Source organism: Melopsittacus undulatus, chromosome 1 (genome assembly GCF_012275295.1).
Source record: "Melopsittacus undulatus isolate bMelUnd1 chromosome 1, bMelUnd1.mat.Z, whole genome shotgun sequence".
Taxonomy (NCBI): Eukaryota; Metazoa; Chordata; class Aves; order Psittaciformes; family Psittaculidae; genus Melopsittacus; species Melopsittacus undulatus.
The window spans coordinates 122,441,752-122,462,847 of record NC_047527.1 but is presented as its reverse complement, the minus strand read 5'-3'; the positions used below and the strand labels follow the sequence as shown (position 1 = coordinate 122,462,847).

At 41.3% G+C, this 21,096-nt stretch overlaps 2 protein-coding genes across 2 annotated transcripts in view; one reads left to right on the top strand and one right to left on the bottom strand.

The window, feature by feature from the left end:
- The first annotated feature begins 9,438 nt into the window (after nucleotides 1-9,438).
- On the top strand, nucleotides 9,439-18,189 carry BET1 (Bet1 golgi vesicular membrane trafficking protein). The gene is made up of 4 exons (XM_005152920.4): nucleotides 9,439-9,632; nucleotides 13,695-13,810; nucleotides 16,330-16,386; nucleotides 16,910-18,189. The coding sequence occupies exons 1-4, from the start codon at nucleotides 9,614-9,616 to the stop codon at nucleotides 17,063-17,065; spliced, it is 348 nt and encodes a 115-aa protein (XP_005152977.1). The 5' UTR covers nucleotides 9,439-9,613; the 3' UTR covers nucleotides 17,066-18,189.
- Nucleotides 18,180-21,096, bottom strand: part of LOC101875676 (probable acyl-CoA dehydrogenase 6) — an 86,895-nt gene continuing 83,978 nt past the window's right edge. Inside the window, 2 exon segments of the mRNA XM_034060567.1 lie at nucleotides 18,180-19,170; nucleotides 20,702-20,815. Of these exon segments, the coding sequence (XP_033916458.1) occupies nucleotides 19,142-19,170; nucleotides 20,702-20,815 (143 nt within the window). The 3' untranslated portion in view covers nucleotides 18,180-19,141.

The following is a 21,096-nucleotide window of genomic DNA, read 5'->3' as shown; positions in this document are numbered from 1 at the left end:
TGGTGACAGCCAGCATGGCTTAACTAAGGGGAAATCCTGCCTGACCAAACTGGTGGCCTTCTATGATGGGGCTACAGAACTAATGGAAGGGGTAGAGCAGTTGATGTCATCTACCTGGACTTGTGCAAAACGTTCAACACTGTCCCACATGACATCCTTGTCTCTAAATTGGAGTGTCATCAATTTGACAGGTGGACCACTCGGCGGATAAAGAACTAGCTGGATGGTCGCACTCAAAGAGTTGTGGTCAACGGTTCAATGTCTGGCTGGAGACCAGTAACGAGTGGTGTCCCTCAGGGATCGGTGTTGGGACCGGTCTTGTTCAACATCTTTGTCAGTGACACGGACAGTGGGATTGAGTGTGCCCTCAGCAAGTTTGCCAATGACACCAAGCTATGTGGTTCTGTTGATACACTAGAGGGAAGGAATGCCATTCAGAGGGACCTTGACACACTTGTGAGGTGGGCTGATGCCAACCTCATGAAGTTTAACCATGACAAGTGCAAGGTCCTACACCTGGGTTGGAGCAATCCCAGGCACAGCTACAGGTTGGGCAGGGAAGAGATTCAGAGCAGCCCTATGGAGAAGGACTTGCGGGTGTTGGTCGATGAGAAAATGAACATGAGCCGGCTTCAGTGTGCGCTCACAGCCCAGAAAGCCAACTGTATCCTGGGCTGCGTCAAAAGGAGCGTGACCAGCAGGTCAAATGAAGTGATCCTGCCCCTCTACTCTGCTCTTGTGAGACCTCGCTTGGAGTATTGTGTGCAGTTCTGGTGCCCTCAACATAAAAAGGACATGGAACTGTTGGAACAAGTCCAGAGGAGGGCCACGAGGATGATCAGGGGACTGGAGCACCTCCCGTATGAAGACAGGCTGAGAAAGTTGGGGCTGTTCAGGCTGGAGAAGAGAAGGCTGCGTGGAGAACTCATAGCAGCCTTCCAGTATCTGAAGGGGGCCTACAGGGATGCTGGGGAGGGACTATTCATTAGGGACTGTAGTGATAGGACAAGGGGTAACGGGTTAAAACTTAAACAGGGGAAGTTTAGATTGGATATAAGGAAGTTCTTTACTGTAAGGGTGGTGAGGCACTGGAATGGGCTGCCCAGGGAGGTGGTGAATGCTCCATCCATCCTTGGCAGTGTTCAAGGACAGGTTGGACGAAGCCTTGGGTGATACGGTTTAGTGTGAGGTGTCCCTGCCCATGGCAGGGGGGGTTGGAACTAGATGATCTTGAGGTCCTTTCCAGCCATAACTATTTTATGATTCTACGCTACTGTGGTGGACTTGGCAGTGGTAGGGTAACAGCTGGACTTGATTGTAGTCTTTTCCAACCTAAACAATTCTGATTCTGTGATTCTATGAATAAGGCCTTAGCAAAGCACAAAATGGAAGGAAAAGGTGTTAGATAAGACAGCTGCTTAATTTGTCACAAGTCGGATAGTGGGGTATAGAGTTCCAGCAGGCCAAAGCCAGCATTCAGAGACAAAAGAGCAGTCTGGCAGACTTTGAGCTGTAAGCCAGGATCCAATCCACAACAAAGCATTGGCTGGTGGACCAAAAGACATCCATAACAGGGTGCAGGTTTGGTGGACTGGAACCAGATTAAATGAGTTTCAAACTCTTTTATCTTGTAGGCACTTCTCCATAACTTTGCCTTTAATTTTACCTCATGTATCATGTGCTTTTTGACCATACAAGTGGCAACGACTTTTCATGTTATTTCAAGCAAAGATTATTTCTGTTGGTGAACAGGCTGTGGAAGATTGCATATTTCTTCATGGTATAGCATAAAACATAATCTAAGTTTGCTTTTATATACACTCTCAGAAAACCATGAAAAGAATCTATGACTTTTAATTCTCAAGTATAATGATCCTTTCCAAATTATAATTACTTCAGCCTTTGATGCCATGCCATAAAAATTGATGAAAATTTGTTACTTCACTAAAAGCTAGATAAGGTGCTCAGATTTTCAGTAAGTTAGAAGACGTCTTTTTTAGAAGTGCATTGATGCATCTCTATGAAGAACAACGTTAAAATTTCTTCCCAGCTGCTACACTGCATCAGGCAAATAATAAGAATACAGAAATTAAATATATGTGACATAATATAGTGCTATGCAGAAACACAAGTAAATTCTGAATGAGCCACCATAGTAAAGGAAGCTCTATCTTCCCAGTAGCACCATGCTGCACCCAGTGCAGGTAATTAGCCCTGCTGCTGCAGTCCATGTAACAGCCTAAGAAAATGATCTTCATAAGAGTGCTTTGAATGGGTAATTTATTTGGAATGGTCTTTCTGGAAATCAAGCAACAGCTTTTGCAGATTTACGTTCAGGCATTATTTCTCTAATTAGTCATCAAACAAATTGTTATGTGCATGATTTGTTGACCTATGAGGAAACTAAAGAGAATTGAAGACATGATGGTTTTGTCTTTTTCTTTTTTAAAGTAACTTTCCAGTGGCCAAGCACAAAGCTAACACAAAAGGTAGCTCCAGCATGCAGGAATCTTGATGCACATTCTCAGTTATGCCTTGCTGGACAAGGAAACAGGAGTTACGTCTGCCTCATTTTTCTTGAAGAATGTGCTGAAGGAAAATGCTCTGCCTAGATACAGGTCTTAAAAATAGCTGTCCCCTCACTGAAATTCAGTGCTTAAAGTTGCTGTTTTTACTGAATTCTATATTTTTGAGAATTCTCTATTATTTGACTGGTGAAAGATTCTCCCACATGTCTGAAAGGTCAAAATAAACAGAATGCAAAAAATCAAATAATTATTTAATAGCATCTTACAAACCATTAGAGCTGTATGCTCCATTCATCCCATACATTTGTTTTACCAAAATGAAAAATTACTTTGACTTCCACCTTCTATTTTAAATGTATTAGTCCTCCTCTTTAGACATTACAGTTATTAATGCTCAGGCTGTTGCAATGGCTTTGAATTCTTATCACTCATTCAGCTGATATTACCCAGTCAAAGCTGACATCAGAAATGGTACCTTAATATCAGAGAAAAAAAACCATGACTAGAATTATTCATAGATTAGACATCATACACTACTTGGAGAACAAAGAATCAGCAGAGCTGGTTTTTAATAAAAACTTATACCTGATCAAGTCAATACAAAATTCTTCATGGCTTCTGTAAAATTCTAGCCTTACGTAATGAAATTTGGGAGGGAGAGCAGCAGTTGTGTCCATAGCTTTCCTTCTCTATTTTGATGTAATTTAACAGCACTGACAAGAAATCTATAAAAATACAGCAGACATTTCTGGGTGTGTTCCCTGCAGAAAAAAAACAAGAGATAGAGGGTTATGATAATATGAAGTAATCTTAGCATTCCTTACTAAAGGAAGGAATAAACAAAATCACAGTATTCATCAATAACAAGATAATAATAATAATAATAATAATAATAATAATAATAATAATAATAACATTTAAATTATATTATCCATGAGCTAATATAAAGCTCAATACTTCCCAAACATAGCTGATGTCAAAATGTGGAGAAAGATGCCTTCACTATTAACAAATCTAAAAAGTGTTTTAAAGATGAAAATTCTTATTAGATACTTTCTATTGATGCAACCAATCATCTACTAATCTCTTTCCCTCAACTTGCCCTTTGCTGCTGATGTGTATCTGACCAACCAAGCTTCCCAAGGCTTACTTTAGAATTTACCATGACTGGAAAAACTAAAATGATACTTAAATCAGAAAGAAGTAAACAAAGTGGAATGCATTACAGTCACAACTTTAAATACACACTGTAGAATTTGTTCTATTTACTGAGTTCTAAAATATTACGAGCTTACATGATTTTTCAACCTGTAATCATATACACATACAAAGCTACAAGAAGGAAGTCCTCGTAGGTACAAAGTGTCAATGATCCTTTGAACATTTGTATGGAAAGACCTGGGTGACTAGGCATGGATGACAACAACTGCCTATGTTCAGGGAAGCTCCCCTGATTACCAGCAACACAGTTCTATGAAAGGTAGTGGGAGTTCCCAGAATCTTGTCCAAGTATCATAGAATCATAGAATAGTTAGGATTGGAAAGGACCTTAAGATCATCTAGTTCCAACCCCCCTGCCATGGGCAGGAACACCTCACACTAAACCGTATCACCCAAGGCTTCATCCAACCTGGTCTTGAACATTTCCAGGGATGGGGCATTCACAACCTCCCTGGGCAACCCATTCCAGCACCTCACCACCCTAACAGTAAAGAATTTCTTCCTTATATCCAGTCTAAACCTCTGCTGTTTAAGTTTCAACCCGTTACCCCTTGTCCTATCACTACAGTCCCTAATGAATAGTCCCTCACCAGCATCCCTGTAGGCCCCCTTCAGATACTGGAAGGCTGCTATGAGGTCTCCACGCAGCCTTCTCTTCTCCAGGCTGAACAGCCCCAACTTTCTCAGCCTATCTTCATACAGGAGGTGCTCCAGTCCCCTGATCATCCTCGTGGTCCTCCTCTGGACTTGTTCTAACAGTTCCATGTTCTTTTTATGTTGAGGACACCAGAACTGCACACAATACTCCAAGTGAGGTCTCACAAGAGCAGAGTAGAGGGGCAGGATCACCTCCTTTGACCAGCTGGTCACGCTACTTTTGATGCAGCCCAGGATACAGTTGGCTTTCTGGGCTGTGAGTGCACACTGAAGCCGGCTCATGTTCATTTTCTCATCGACCAACACCCGCAAGTCCTTCTCCATAGGGCTGCTCTGAATCTCTTCCCTGCCCAACCTGTAGCTGTGCCTGGGATTGCTCCCACACAGGTGTAGGACCTTGCACTTGGCATGGTTAAACTTCATGAGGTTGGCATCAGCCCACCTCACAGGTGTGTCAAGGTCCTTCTGGATGGCATTCCTTCCCTCTAGCGTATCAACAGAACCACACAGCTTGGTGTCATTGGCAACCTTGCTGAGGGCGCACTCAATTCCATTGTCCATGTCAGCGGCAAAGATATTAAAGAAGACCGGTCCCAACACCGACCCCTGAGGGACACCACTTGTTACTGGTCTCCAGCTGGACATTGAACCGTTGACCACAACTCTTTGAGTGCGACCATCCAGCTAGTTCTTTATCCACCGAGTGGTCCACCTATCAAATTGATGACACTCCAATTTAGAGTATCTTCTTGGTTGTCTTCTAAGGATTTTGGCAGATACTTGGTAAGGGTTTTATTAAAATAACAGAGTAACAAAATGAACATAATTTGAATACACCGTGAGATGAGATTACACCAAACCTCATCCCAGAAAGAAGTTGCCATCTATGATGAAAGTGCATTAACACCAGAAACAGCCATAGTTCCCTTTGAGAGAGTTTTGAATCGCTGTGATGGGTAAAAATGAGAGATTCGACAGTACTTGCAGTGATTTACATATGTCTTTATCATTAAAGGACTTGAATAACGACTGCACACAATATTCCACTTGTGATGTGCATGATCAATTCTTTGCTTGCCAGTCTAGGCAGCAACAAGCAGCAGTGGTGATCAGGCACCTTCAGCCATTTTAAAGCCTTATGGAAGGTGTGGTTTTACATGGCATCTTCTGTTTTTCATGACAGCACTATTTGTAGAATAGAACCAGGAAGAAGGTGGCTGATGACATCCTAAGCTGTCAGTTAGCTGTCAGTTTTGTCAGCTTTCAGAATATGGGAGGAAACACCTGAGTGATCTGAGTTTGTTGGACCAGAAGCATTTTGAGGGCTCTCATTTGCTAAATAACATTAGAATAAACCAGGATAATAAGTGACAAGGATATTGATGAAAGATGCTGACACTGCTCCTTTTTGAAGACACCAAATCCTAATTAAAAATATTCTGTGATCCTGTTCTGCTTCTATGTGGTGGGTGTATTAGTTTTATTTAGAAATGTCTCATCAGCTGTTACTTAACTGCACAACGGATCAAGTTATAACTAGAATTCATTATATTTTTTTAATAATTGAGGCTTACAGGTTAACAAACCAGTGATTGTAATATTTGATATTAACATAATATCATGCAATATCAGCTTTTCAACTCCCTAATGAGGCTGTGACTAGTTAGGCTGTTTTCACAGCCTACAGTTGTTGAAAGTTAATCATGATAACTGTGAAAACCTGTTTATCAAACATGTAAGAACACTGACATTCTAATTACTTATTTAATAATTCAGTGATAATCATGCCATTATTATTATCATGTTACTAGGAATAGGCTTTCAGTTGTGTATTGGAAGTTTGATTATACAGGACCTTTTCAGATAGCTTCCCTGTTTTGGTTTTGTTTTGGTTTTTTTATTACTTCTGTGATGGAATCATGGAATAATATACTAATAAATGGAGTGTTTAATTTGAGACAGTAAAGAGCATGAGAAATGGTAGAAGAGGTAGGACTCTGGAAAACCCCTTTTGTAAAAGATAAAGATGACACCCACTTAATGAAAGATGTTTTTATTTAAAGAAGGAGTATTACTCATTAATATTTTTGGGAAAGGAGACTGACATACACATTGCCTAAGCAGGGTGTCTGACTATGACACACCTGTGTAGGCTACTATTAGAAGATTATATGAACACAGTCAAGATGGATAAGCTTGCAGACTGCATGCATCTTTATTTTATTTACGTGCCTTTTCTTCCCATATGTTGTCACTGATAAACAGAATGTTGATGAGTCAGTCATCTTAAAACCACTTGCTGACTACTCACTCATGCTTCCTGGCAGGAAGAACTGCTAAGGAAGAGCTGCAGCCACACCTGCTAACCTCACACAGCTGGTTCCCAAAGCTGGGAGTCCAGGGCATGGCCTCTATGAGGGAGACCTTGCAGGGAATGGGACACAAAGCCAAGAGGAGTACAATTCATTATGGCCACAGAAAAATGGTATTTATTTTGCAGACTCATTCTGTGAAATTATTAATATGGATAGAACTGATCAATAGAAAAGATAATATAAACATAGTGAATATTAATGATGCCCAGCCAACCAGTATGTCCAGCCTCTGTTGCGAGATGGAATCATGATTTCATTACTCTAAGGTCAGGAGAAATATACAATTAACTTTTTCTACAAGGCATTTTCAGTATATGAAAAAAAACATAAAATCAGTATGATAAAAATGGATTCAAAACATTAATCATGTCAGTATCATTTCCGCAGTTTGCTATAAGAAACTGTGAAAAATTAAATGACCTATTTATAAATTGCATATACACTCAATATGTTATTTCAAAACATAAGCGGATTGTAGATGTAAACACTATGAGTTGTGAACACCTTACGTGAGGCTAGCTGGGGTTTTATTTTACAGAAAATTGAAGTAAAAATGAAAAATGAACCCCTTAACAATGAATTACAACTACAGCCCTAGTGGGGAGATGCACTTTTTTTACCTAATTATGTATAAATACACATTTATTGAAAAATGTAAGAGTAGTCATAGGGGGTTAAGAAAGGTGACACAGAATATGCAAACACTGTAAAGCAAATTCTTTTCATATAGCAATACCACCAAATATAATCACTTTTTTGGATTGTGCAGGAAAAAAATATGTAAACAAAATAATACATAACAATGAGAGACTCAGACTAGCGTTTTTCCTACTGCCCCTGGAGCCTCAATTTTACTCTCTGGTTATTTAGTTACTGCACAGCCTATCACACTAACCCCCCTTCAAAAATTGTGTTTGATGAGGATATTGCTCGTAACAGAGCAATACTGAAACAGAGCAAAACTGAAGTACTAGTGAAGGTTTTCCCAGAATCTGTTATTTCCTGTAGATTTTACAACACCTAAATTTTGTTCGTTTAAGCATGCAGTCCTTTAAGAGACCTCTTTGTCCTTGCAAGGTATGAAATGGGCCCATCTGTGAACTTCAGATGGTCCTAGCACAAACAGCATCTTTAACCTGGTGATAGTACCTTCCACTTCTTTGAAACAACTGATGCATTTCCCTGAAGTAAATAAAAGTCTCAAGTCACCAGTGGTGGCAGCTTGCAAACTCCTGAGAATTGCTGAGTTCCTGACAAAATCCCTTGGACACTGCACAGTTTGGGTGGCAGTTCTGCAGTTCATTTCTTCACCTTAGCCTTCTCTCGTGTTTGGCATGCGCAGCCTTAGTTGAAATTTTGTTTAAACTGCAGAAAGATACATGGGGTGTCATACAGGAATTACAGAGGATCTCAGCAGGAATGCACAGGCACTCTTACTGAGAAAGAATTATTTCATCCTTCTTTCTACAACTTTACCTGCCTAGCTGAAGATGCCTGTTATACTGCACACTCATTGACGTAGGAGCTTTGGTCTGCGTTTCTATCGCTTGCACTGTGTAAGCGGGTCTTGGTCCAGCACTGGGTGTGTTATTTTCTACCAGAACACAAACACCAACGCAATTAATGATATAGCAGAACGTTGTAATTGGAAAAGCTAATGCAGCTTCTTTAGTCCAATGGATGACACACCTGAAATAGCAAACTAAATGGACTCCATCATGTTGTTTGCTTTATGCTGGAGTACTGATAAATCATTTTGGTATCATCCTGGGAGATAAATTCAATCCACTGGTATACAGAGTGAGTCACAACTTTAATAAAAGCAAGTAAAACCCATTTCTGATAAAGACTGAAGGTGAAATTATCTTCACAAATGAAATTTAAATAATTCAGAGAACAGAATGAAATTGCAGGCTTCCAATTGAAGATGCTGTATGCTGCACTAGCATGCCCGTTACTTATAAATAAAATGTGACGCAGAAAAAAGAAGGAAAAGGTGGTAAAGCTCCATTCAGCACCGAATTTTAATTTCTTGACTGTGTATTACAAGACAACCACTGAGAAATCTTCCTTTTCCAAGCAGTAAATCAGTAACATACTGATGCCTCCTGAAATGAAGGCTGGGATTATCTTTGCCTTTCAGGATCAATTCTTGCGATTTTAATGCAAGCTAAAGTAGCTAAGGTGTTGAGTACATTCATGACTGGTTCTACTGGATAGAATTCGCTCTTCTGAAGCTGCAGAGGTGACTGTGTGGAGGAAGCTGCTCTGCAGCACCTGCCCCAGCCGGCAGCCAGGCTCCCCGCAACGCCACCCTGCCACCTTCTTCTGCCCCCAAACCATCTCTTCACACTCCAGCCCCTGAACTGTACACTTGTACTAAGTCACGCCATTTTCAGGTCCTGTGCCTCACACGCGGACAGAGCCGAATGGGTTGTCCCATCGAGCCCTGACAACCGCCACGCTGGGTCAATGCCGTGGGACAGAGAAGCCCCACAGATACCGTGCCCCTCAGGGCTGCTGAGTGGGGACGCCTCTGATACGAGCCCGTCACGGCCGGGTCAGGCCCGGCCCGGCCCAGCCCAGCCTGCCTTCCCCAACGCGCCCTGAGGACTACAGCACCCATCAGCCCCCTCGCGGGCTGCCCTCTACCCAGCGGCCCGCGCGGCCTGGCGCTGTCGTGGCGCTCGCAGGTGAATGAGCCGGGCGGTCTAGCCGGAGTAGGGTCCCGGCTGCTCGGCCGAGCTTCGCTTCCCTCAGACGAGGGTTGGGGGTCGTGCCTATCCACTGCTTCCGCCTGATCCTCCTCCTTCGGCAGCTCAGGCCGCAGCCATGAGGCGTGCAGGGCTGGGTAAGTGCGGCAGCCCCCGCGGCGGGGCCTGCAGCCTTCCGCCGGGCCAAGCCGCACCGCGACCCCTGCCCGGGCTGGCGGGGCAGCGGCTGCCTGGCGCACCTTCGCCTAGTGCTGGAGGGGTAAACAGAGGGGGTGAAAAGCTGGCCAGGTGGGCCGGGGAGCCCGTGGTCTCATGTGGGCCGCTCTGTGCCCAGAGGAGCTGAGGCCGGCAGGGCTTGACCCGTCCCCCGGTAGGGTTCTCTGAGGGCGTGTGTGAGACGTTTGTGTGAAGGCCGTATATGTGTCCCTGAGTGACAGGGTTTGTGCTAATGGCTGTAGGCTTGCAGCAGAGCTTGGGAGCTTTGGGTGGGAAAAGCAGCCACTCCTGCCTGTATTTCTTCTTTCAAGCACAGCAGGATTCGTGGAGTAGCAGTGGGATCTTTAGTTGTTTTCATGGATGGTTCTAGTGCAGTGTTCGAGTTCTGTTTCCATCAATGGTCAGATTTGTTACTCTTCAGTCAAGTCCTTTACGAGTGTTGAGTTGGTTTTATTTTAGTACTTATGTATGTTTTCCTACTATGTTTGGGGGGAAAACTCTCCAGCTATTTTCACTTTGTTACAAATATAGTCTGGTGTAAATGCAGAAATCTGCATAGTTCCTGCTAAGTGTTTTGAGAAGTGTAGGCTACATTTTCCAACCAGCGGTCATGTTGATGACTATAAAGAAACTTTGAACTCCCATGTAGGTTCTGTGACCTCACTGTAAAGCTTAGGTAGTGTTTATGCCTCAGAAGTTTATGGCTGAGTTCTGGTCCTTTTTCCTAGAAAGTGAGTATCTGGGGAGTTTGTGTGTGTGCTAAATGGCATATGGCTAAACCAGGTGTGTGTGTAATACCACCCTCAGTTTACTACTTCACCTTTGATTTGTGCTAATAGCATTTTCCCAAGATCACAGAACCATAGAATAGTTATGGTTGGAAAGGACCTCAAGATCATCTAGTTCCAACCCCCCCTGCCATGGGCAGGGACACCTCACACTAACCCAGGCCACCCAAGGCTTCATCCAACCTGGCTTTGAACACTGCCAGGGATGAAGCATTCACAACCTCCCTGGGCAACCCATTCCAGTACCTTACCACCCTTACAGTAAAGAATTTCTTCCCTATATCCAGTCTAAACCCCTGCTGTTCAAGTTTCAACCTGTTACCCCTTGTTCTGTCACTACAGTCCCTAATGAAGAGTCCCTCACCAGCATCCCTGTAGGCCCCCTTCAGATACTGGAAGGCTGCTATGAGGTCTCCACGCAGCCTTCTCCAGGCTGAACAGCCCCAACTTTCTCAGCCTGCCTTCATATGGGAGGCGCTCCAGTCCCCTGATCATCCTCGTGGCCCTCCTCTGCACTTGTTCCAACAGTTCCATGTCCTTTTTATGTTGAGGACACCAGAACTGCACACAATACTCCAAGTGAGGTCTCACGAGAGCAGAGTAGAGGGGCAGGATCACCTCCTTTGACCTGCTGGTCATGCTCCTCTTGATGCAGCCCAGGATACGGTTGGCTTTCTGGGCTGTGAGTGCACACTGAAGCCGGCTCATGTTCATTTTCTCATCAACCAACACCCCCAAGTCCTTCTCCACAGGGCTGCTCTGAATCTCTTCTCTGCCCAACCTGTAGCTGTGCCTGGGATTGCTCAGACCCAGGTGTAGGACCTTGCACTTGTCATGGTTAAACTTCATGAGGTTGGCATCAGCCCACCTCACAAGTGTGTCAAGGTCCCTCTGGGTGGCATTCCTTCTCTCCTGTGTATCAACAGAACCACACAGCTTGGTGTCATCGGCAAACTTGCTGAGGGCACACTCAATTCCATTGTCCATGTCACCGACAAAGATGTTGAACAAGACCAGTCCCAACACCGATCCCTGAGGGACATCACTCGTTACTGATCTCCAGCCAGACATTGAACCGTTGACCACAACTCTTTGTGTGTGACCATCCAACCAGTTCTTTATCCACCGAGTGGTCTATCTATCAAATTGATTTCTCTCCAATTTATAGACAAGGATGTCATGTGGGACAGTGTCGAACGCTTTCTTGGGGACACTTTCTACTAGATGAAGAGCCATTGTGATGTTTATCATAAAAAGGTAGGCATTTGGTAAGGCTTAGGTTTTCAATGCTCTTTGTCAGACTAAGAGCTCTCCCTTGGGTGTGAACAGAAGGGGATTAGACTGAAGGCCACCCAGCTCAGTATGCTGTTTCTGAAGAAGTGATAGATGTTTATGGAAGGAGCTAAGGGGAAAGAGCATTCCTTATTTTAGCATGTCTCTGGCAAAAAATACCTTGAGGAAGGTCCTGAAACTACATCTTAAAAGATCTGCTGGAAGGTCAAACAGGAGACTTAAGTATCTGTTATCAGCTGCAGTAAAATTTGATGCTTTGCCTTGACATTTCAACTGTCAGTCCACAATTACTTTAGTAGGGTGGAAATAGAAGGTGATCAGCTGCACTTCTGCCGTTGTCACCAGCAACCTGGTACCTCTTTTTTTAGCCTGCAATTACGTTATGGTCCTGTCCATACTGTGTGTAAATGAGCAGTGTTGCAAGATAGCCTGTCGAGTGGCCATGCTGAAGTTCCTGTCCTTCCTGTAAACAGCTGTAGCCAGGCTTCTTTGTTGCACTTGGTGTTGCATATTCAGAAGTAGCTGTGCGTGTTTAAAAGCTCTGGGGCAGTTGCTCATATCTGCTGTGTCACAGTCTATGTAAGAATAATAGTTAAGGTATTTTGGCCTGAAGCTATGTGGTATATTAATTTACAAGCATACTTAGAATTGTATGTTACTTCATAGGTAATACTGTAGTTGCATGTGTAAAAGAAGACACAGAACAATCCTAAAAGCCTTCTTGACTTTCACTGCAATGAAATGGAAACACATTTCACCCAGTCTGTTGAGAATTTGTCATTAGCTTAAGTGACAGAATAACATACAAACAACATACAAGTACAGATTAAAATATTGTCATTACTTTGATTTAAAGAATGGGTTAATATAAAATGGTATGTATTGTCAAAGTAGCATCTTAATTTTCTCTTTTAAAATTTTAGTATTATGTATGGCAAGCACAATGAAACTTTTTGAGGTGAAGCTTTATCAGTGAATATGGTTGGTGTCTCTCTCATTTTCTTCAAAAGTTCCCCAAAGGTACCCAAGCACAATTTTTTTTCAAATGCATTGATGGGGAATTGACCAGAGGCATTCAGGCAATTTTAGTTTGGTATTCTGAATAGCCATATAAAGATTGGTTGATGTTGTAACTGGATTGTTAGTTGAATTAATCTAGTAGGATCTTGTTAATAAAGCTCATAATGGTTCTTTTCTGTTTGCCCATGTGTCTTCCTCTTTCTTCTCTGGTTTCAGATCTTAGATTTTTGTCTAGACTGGACACCACTTTAATTGTCCTGTGTCCAGCCGCTGTCCTTAGGAGACCTTTATCAGTGTTTGGAGGAAGCCAGTATGTGGAGCTGAGGAGCTTTAATTCCCTTCTGTCCCAAGTACTCTGCCAAGTCAGTTGTCCGGATAACAGTCCTGAAGCTCTGTCACCAACAATGGCAGGAGTGGGAATAGAGCTGCAGAATGGTGACAGAAATGACTCCTTTAAAAGCATGTGATGTCTTTTATATGTGTGATCAAGTGGTATTTGTCATTATTAGAGATCTCAACTTTCCTGTTTTCAGTTAGGTTTACTGCTCTGTGTAGTGGCCTCAATGCTTCCTCTACATCTCCATGTAATGCTTAGGTTGATTTCCATAGAAGTCATCTGAAAACACTATCTGGGGAAAAAATTGATAGCATTACATTGCATCCATTCCTCAGTTTTCCTTCTTTGACTGGCATATTGCAAAATAACTTACACATTTGGAAAAAGGTTGATTCTCTGTGTTAGGAACATGTAGTGCCTCTTCCCGGTTACCAAGTATAACCTTAAGGAAATGCATTTTTAAATTGAAAGAGTGCTTTTCCACATGTTAAGAGCACTCTAATAGTGGTTTTTGTCTGTAACTACTGACTATTGTGTGTTTATAGGTGATGGAGCACCAGGTGGTAACTATGGCTATACCAATAGCGGATACAGTGTTTATGAAGAAGAAAATGAAAGGTTAACAGAAAGTCTACGTACAAAAGTCAGTGCCATTAAATCAGTAAGTATTTAATTATAGTGGTATCATCACATGTATTGAATTAAATTCTATGGGTTAGTTTAAAAACATAAATTTAATGATGTGGTGGGTTGACCCTGGCTGGACACCAGGTGCCCACTACACTGTCTGTATCACTCCCCTCCTCAGCTGGACAGGGGAGAGAAAATACAACAAAAAGCTCATAGGCTGAGGTAAGGGCAGGGAGAGATCACTCACCAGTTACCATTAGTGGCAAAACAGACTCGACTTGGGGAAATAAATTTAATTTATTGTCATTTAAATCAGAATTGGGTAATGAGAAATAAAATCAAACCTTGAAACACCTTCCCCACATGCCTCCTTTCCTGGTCTTCACTCCCAATTTTCTCTACCTTCTCCCTGCCCAGCAGTGCAGGCGGATGGGAATGGGGCTGTGATCAGTCCATCAGGTGATGTTTCTGCTGCTCCTTCCTCCTCAGAGGAGGACTTCTCACACAGTGTGGTGTTCCTCCCGCAGCAGACAGTCTTCCACAGACTGCTTCAGTGTTACTGCTTCCCATGGGCTGCAGTTCTTCATGAACTGCTCCAGCATGGGTCCCTTCCATGGGTTCAGTCCTTCAGGCAGACTGCTGCAGCGTGCGTCCCTTCTGTGGGTGCATTCCTTCAGGCACTGACTGCTTCAGCGTGTGTCCCTTCCATGAGTGCAGTCCTTCAGGAAGAGACTGCTCCAGCCTGGGTCTCCTTCATGGTCACAGCTCCTGCCAGCAAACCTGCTCCAGTGTGGGTTCCTCTCCCCACAGGGCCTGCCAGGAGCCTGCTCCAGCATGGGCTTCCCATGGGGGCATAGGAAGGTATGCCCCTGCTCCAGCATGATGTCCTCCACAGGCTGCAGGTGGAGCTCTGTTCCACTGTTAACTTCCATGGACTGCAGGGGAATCTCTGCTCTGGTGCCTGGAGCATCTCCTTCCCCTCCTTCTTCCCTGACTTGGATGTCTGCAGAGCTGTTTTTCTAACATATTCTCACTCCTTCAGCTGCTGCTTCACAGCAGGTATTTTTCCCCCTTCTTAAATACATTATCTCAGAGGCACTACCACTGTCATTGATGGGCTCAGTTTTGGCCAGCAGTGTGTCCTGCAGACAGCTGGCACTGGGTCTGCTGGACATGGGGGAAGCTTCTATCAGCTTTTTACAGAAGCAACCTCTGTAGCCTCCTTGCTATCAAACCCTTGGGTTTAGAATAACAATCTAGAATAAGTTAAGGGGTAACAAGAAAATCTGTGACCTTTGTTACAGAATTTCACCTCTTGTCTCCTTCTCTGGTATGTTACATTTCAAAATCAGTGTATGTTGACAGCGCTTTTGATAGCGCCCCGTGGAGTAGCATGTGTTGCTCTTTCTGCAGTTGCATCTTTTAGCACAACATAATAATCTGGGCATATGGAATTGTCTTCAGATCATCTTCCTAAAAGCCTGCTGTAGATCAGTTTCACTCTTGATTTTAGATTGCAGTCAAATGCAGCAGTAAGAAATGAGATTTACATTGTGTCACAAAAAGCATATGGGTTTTGACTAAATCAAAGCATAGGGGCCTAGAGCATGTTTTCCTTCCTTCTAGGGGCTGAGCTGGTTGTTCAAGGCTAGCATGCTGATAAGCACTGTTATGGAGGAAGAGCTGCTAAGGAGCCTCTGTGGGTTCTGTTTCATTTGGAAGCTGCTTTTAAGCCAAGACTCTCATGGGTTGCCCCTGCTTTTGTTGTGTTGCAAATTGTCTTGCAGCTCTGTGTATGTCTAGTCTGACTCTGATGCCAGCCCTGACAGAACTTGATTTTCTGGCTTCACCTTGGACCAATAGAATAGAACAGGGTTGGAAAGGACCTTAAGATCATCTAGTTCCAACCCCCCTGCCATGGGCAGGGACAACTCGTGGATGTGCTGTGTGATCTATCACCAGGCTGTTGCTGACCCTGGGTATTATCTCTGCACTGACTCTCACTTGCTGCTCACCTCCTTGTCCTGTTGTGCTCTTGCTGTTTCAAGACACAAAGAAGAGAGGGAACAGACAAGTTGACAAAGGAAAATCCCATTTATAGCATAGCAGCAACCTGTCAAGAGAGACGTATTAGCAGATTTCTGGAGCCAACTCCAGCAGCATTGATTCAAAGAGTGCACATGGTCCTCAGTGCCATGTGCCAGTAGTTTTGACAGTTTTTCCAGGAAATGGATAATTGCTGCTTAGACTTGACTGTATCTTGAATTTTTGAGTCCATGTAATAATTCTTAAGGAGGAATTCTCTGGAAAAGGGGAGGAGGACCATTGAGTACCTTCTGTAAGTCTTTAGACTTTTCTGGTCAGACAACAAATATTTACTTTCCTAAGGGTTATTGACAGAATACTTTCCCTGTTAGATTTTTGAAAGTACCAGGTACTGTTTTCACATTTTACCTGGGGAAATACTAGTTGTGTCATGTATTTTCTACTGGTTTCACTATGTGTAACTGATTACTCATATCTAATACTTTTCAAATTTTTTTTTAATAGCTTTCAATTGAAATTGGAACAGAAGTTAAAAACCAAAATAAAATGTTATCAGAAATGGTAAGTCACTAAGTTTCTTTAAATATGGGGCAGAATTAAGAAGTTAGTAATGTAAAGAATTCCTTCATGTAGTATGAACATTTGTATTAAAAGGTTGACAACTTATTCTTGACTGTAAAACGTGACTAATACACCACCAATATTTCTGTTCCAAAAGGTAATGCATTGCTTCCAAGGCATAACCAAGATCTTTATACTTTAGATATGACTTTGTTCACAAGTAGCAAATGGTATTACTGGAAAGGCAATTCTGTTCTTAAATACAATTAACTATAGAAGAGGGAAGCAAAAAATAAGGACTCAGAAATGCCTATTTTGCGTACACTTGCTTCAGCTTGGGGAAAAATACCTGGATAAATGGCTGAAAGGGTTTTTTCAGAAACTGCCCCTAAAACAATTTTAGCTTTGTCAAATTTGAAAAAATAAACCCAGGAGAAACTGCAGTTAGCAAGCTTTAGGGGGAATCTTTTTTCCTTAGTAACAAACTTTGTTGTTTGCTTGTTTGTTTTGTTTTACTGGATAGGATAATGACTTTGACTCTGCGGGTGGACTTCTGGGTGCAACTATGGGCAGACTGAGAACACTCTCCAGAGGAAGCCAGACAAAGCTATTATGCTACATGATGCTCTTCTCATTGTTTGTCTTTTTTGTAATATACTGGATTATTAAACTGAGGTGATATGATGCATGTTACCTCCAGTTTAAATGGTGTAATTTCAACTATAAAGTAGTCTTAATTAATGAAGACATTGATCTAAAGTGGCATATTCTGTTGATAAAACACAGTGAAATTGTTGGAAATTGCATTAACAATTAATGCTATGTTATACATATATTATTCTTAATGTATCAGAATTTTTCCCATCATCCCCTGTTTTGGGGGTGTTATTTGTAAATACACAGAAACTGCTAGCATAGTAAGTTGCTTTTTTAGAGGAAAAGAGTTTTTAAAATTCATTTTTAAAATACAGAAAACAGCAGTTGTTCAGATATGAAGTAACTGCGGAATTACAAGGTTTTCTCTTTCTTTCTGCTTTTCATTCTTGGCCATGCTCTAAATTAGAGCTCCAGTTTCAGGCTTGTAGTAATTTCTAGGTTGCAAAAGCACGAAGGATAGTTGGATCTTTCTAAATTGGTTTTACCTGTGGATTTTCAAAAGGCTGGCCTGAAGCTAACAAATGTCATTGTGGGAACCCAAAAAAAATGTTGTCGATAAGTCTGATAGTATATGTATTTAAATAGCTTAAATTGTGTGTTTGGGGGAGAAGTTACTTAAAGCTGTTGTTTTGGTTTGTTTTTTTTTATTTCAATGTGACAAATCATGCTTACACATCTGCTCTTTTAGGCAAATGCCTTAGATCATTGGGATCAGCCAATATGGACAAAGTGCAAATGTTTTCTTTATATTTAAAGTATCTAAACCTTAATGATTCCATTGAATCATTACAGCTTTTACCAATTAGTATGTTTACATTTGAATCTGTGATGATCCCTAACTCTACACTGCACAATATCTGAAACAAAGTCAGATATTTTGAATTTTATATTGAAGTATATTATGATGCACCTGTTGGAGGTGATGTCATATTAAGGTATTTTATTTTGAAGACTAAGCTTTGGCTCACCTGATAGTTTCTTATAGTTGGAGCTATTACATTGGTGAGTTCAACATTAAACAATAAGTTTCCAACATACTGAAACTGTATCTACAGTTTTTGAAAAACTTTTCTAGAAATACTGTATAATGTGTTGCCATTAGTAACGAATTATAAACTGAAAAATAAAGTGTCCTGCAGTATTCCAGCCAGTGTTGTGTATATACATTCTTTTCTACTGTAGAATACCGGTGTAAGTTTTGGAAATGATGCTGCATTTAAGGGGCTATCCTGTGTGGGGTGCACTACTAAGAGTAAGAAATGAGGGTGTATGCTACACCTCTTTCATGTTAGATTTCATACATAATGAAAGTATTCCATGTAAGTCACTAATATGAACACACAGAATGTGTAAAAGTAATTCACAAAACTTGGTATTTCTGGCTGATTTAATCTTTGACTGTTAGAAGGTTTACAGTACTTCTACAAGTAACAACATTCAAGTATTAATGCCAGGGTAATGCATTGTCTGTATATGAGAATTGCTAGGTTTGTTAAACAAGTATGGCATTCCCAAGGCTTGTGAATATAGTCTGCCATCCAAAATTGATGCACTTGTCTAATTCTAACGAGACAGTGGAGTGCAAAGTACCTAACAACTGAGATGATAATTATGACATGTTTGACAATCACACTCCCCTGATAGTTGTCATCTTCTGGAAATACATTTCTGGCTCTTAAACATGGTGTCTGAACAATTTCTAGACTTACTTCTTTTTCAGCAATCAGTCTGCCATCCTAATAAATGGAACAAATTTTTAACTACCTAATCCACATAGAAAAATGGGTGGATGCAGCCAGTTACACAGCTGATGCACTTCCTGTTGATGATATGCTGATGCATATCTTCCTGTTCTGGAGAATATGCCAGCATGTCCCTTAAGTTCTGATAGAACACACGTTGGTAAAATGTTTCACCAGGCCTTCAAGATTGTGTATAAAACCAATAGGATTTCAGTTTTAAATGTCAAACCAGATTAAAAGGTAATTCATTCAGAACAGGAACTATGCTGTCTTCCTCCTCCGCTTCCCAGTTCTTCAGTGGTGCAGAGGAGTGAGGGGAAATGAATTGCTGGTAGAATCTGCCTTTCTCTGTTTCTTCATTTAAGGAGAGTTGTCAATTTTCTGTCTAGATATGGTGAGAAAAGGGAGAAAGCTTAAGCACAAGGAATGCATAAAGCCTGCAAGCAACTTTCTGCATGTTCATTAGAGAACACAAGCGTTTTTTAAAGTACTAAAACAGTATTTTAGGTTCTTTTAACAGGAGCATTCTGAACTGAAATGTAGACTGAAAGTCAAAATGTGACAGGTTTCTCTATGTTTCTGTGTTATTTTACAGAATGTAGCACATTTCCCTTCAATTCCAATAAAAGTTAATTTTCAGTTTAAAATCTGAACTGGGATCCTGCAAATCTGCTTAGAATGGTTAAGATGACTTTATGTAAAGGTGAAACTGCTTTGAGAATATTTCAGGGAAGGAGAGTAACAGTTAGTGAGAATCATATACCACAGCTTTAGAATTCTCCTTAGCATCTGCACTTGTTTTACTCGTCATTTTCTAGTAAAAAAGTGTTGTTCTGACAGAAAAATACTAGTAGCAGTAATTGTAGTTTTACAAAGTTGCAGTTAATAGCAGCTGCATAAGAATACTGCAGTTGTGATTATTCTTAGTTTTGAAATCTATTTTACATAATTTTTACACAATACATACTGTATTTCTCAGTGTAATGTAACTTAAACTCTATCTAGCAACTATACAGCTTATTTCTAGATGGAAGGAAATACCATCTTTCAACTATAAAACTGTTAACCTTATGTATAATGCAGATTCCTTAGGAAATGCTTAATACATCCATTTCATAACAAGGATAATTCAACTGAAGGTTTGTGGGTTTTTTTGCAATAATACAGGCTGTCTATTCTGGCTTAAATGGCTGGGTTATGAAGAGCTTAAATAATTGCACATAGTTTTCATATTAATATGTTTATTTTTAATGTTTTCCTTTAATGATTACACACAAATGATACCTTACTGCTGAAGGTCAGGCCTCCAAAAGCTTCAGATATAATTGAACAGTTTGTTGTAGAATTCTACAAATAAAAATCCACCACTACTCCCATCACCAAACAACCATGACAGTGTAGTACAAGTCCATGGGAACCCAGCCAAGATGGGAGAGCTCATTTGATGATTACTTGTTAAAAGATTAAAAGGCAAGGTACTTGGAGAGCAAGATCAGCGTGCCAGTATTTGAATATGGCAGGGAATAATTTGTGCCTTAATTACTGGTCTTGAAAGCTACACAGAAATTAGGATCAACTACTAGTGAAATCATAGCTGTATACCTATGGAAGCTCTGCTTCTTAATTGGCAATTTAGCTGCTTTAAAATGTAAACGCACTTTGATTAAAGATGACATTCTTTCTGGGTGCTTAGTGTGGGTCATTAGACTCCCCAAAGCAGTAACCCACTGAAAAAATGGAAGTCTAGCAGGAGGCCACATGTTTTCAGACTGGTTCATATCATATGATTATATCAGCAGTTTGACACTGGAGAACATACAGAATGATACTGGTCAAACACCTTGACAAACATTTCAGTGGCAAAATTACTGTTATGTTTTGTACTTCTTTCATGCTTGAAACGTGCTGGCTGTTACCTTCAGTGTGTAGTATAAGCCATGCACTTGTTTGGAAGTATGTCCATACGATGGAAAGCAGAATTTCTTCTGTACCGCCTCCTATTGACATAAACCTCAAGTCTCTGTAGAAATACAAAGAGTAGATTTAAACACAGATGGAACAAATGCAGAACTTCACATACCCATTTATTCTATGCATTTATTATGGACCTGCTTTTATATTGAAACCCCTTGTTTACAAAAGTACATACACGGTATGGACAAATGTCAGCACAGTAAATACCTTTTTGTGTACAGGGATGTTGCTAATTCAAAATCAAAAGGCCCAGGATATAGTTTGGCACATCCAATTTTCAGATTCTTTCAAAAACAACCTTAAACTTATATAACACTCTATTTTCTTCTGTCAGTTA

What these genes read in the sequence shown, in the direction of transcription:
- BET1 (XM_005152920.4), top strand. An exon ending in AAGTCAGTGCCATTAAATCA is followed by an intron (nt 13,811 to 16,329) that starts GTAAGTATTTAA and finishes TTTTTTTAATAG; the next exon opens with CTTTCAATTGAAATTGGAAC. An exon ending in ATAAAATGTTATCAGAAATG is followed by an intron (nt 16,387 to 16,909) that starts GTAAGTCACTAA and finishes TTTACTGGATAG; the next exon opens with GATAATGACTTTGACTCTGC.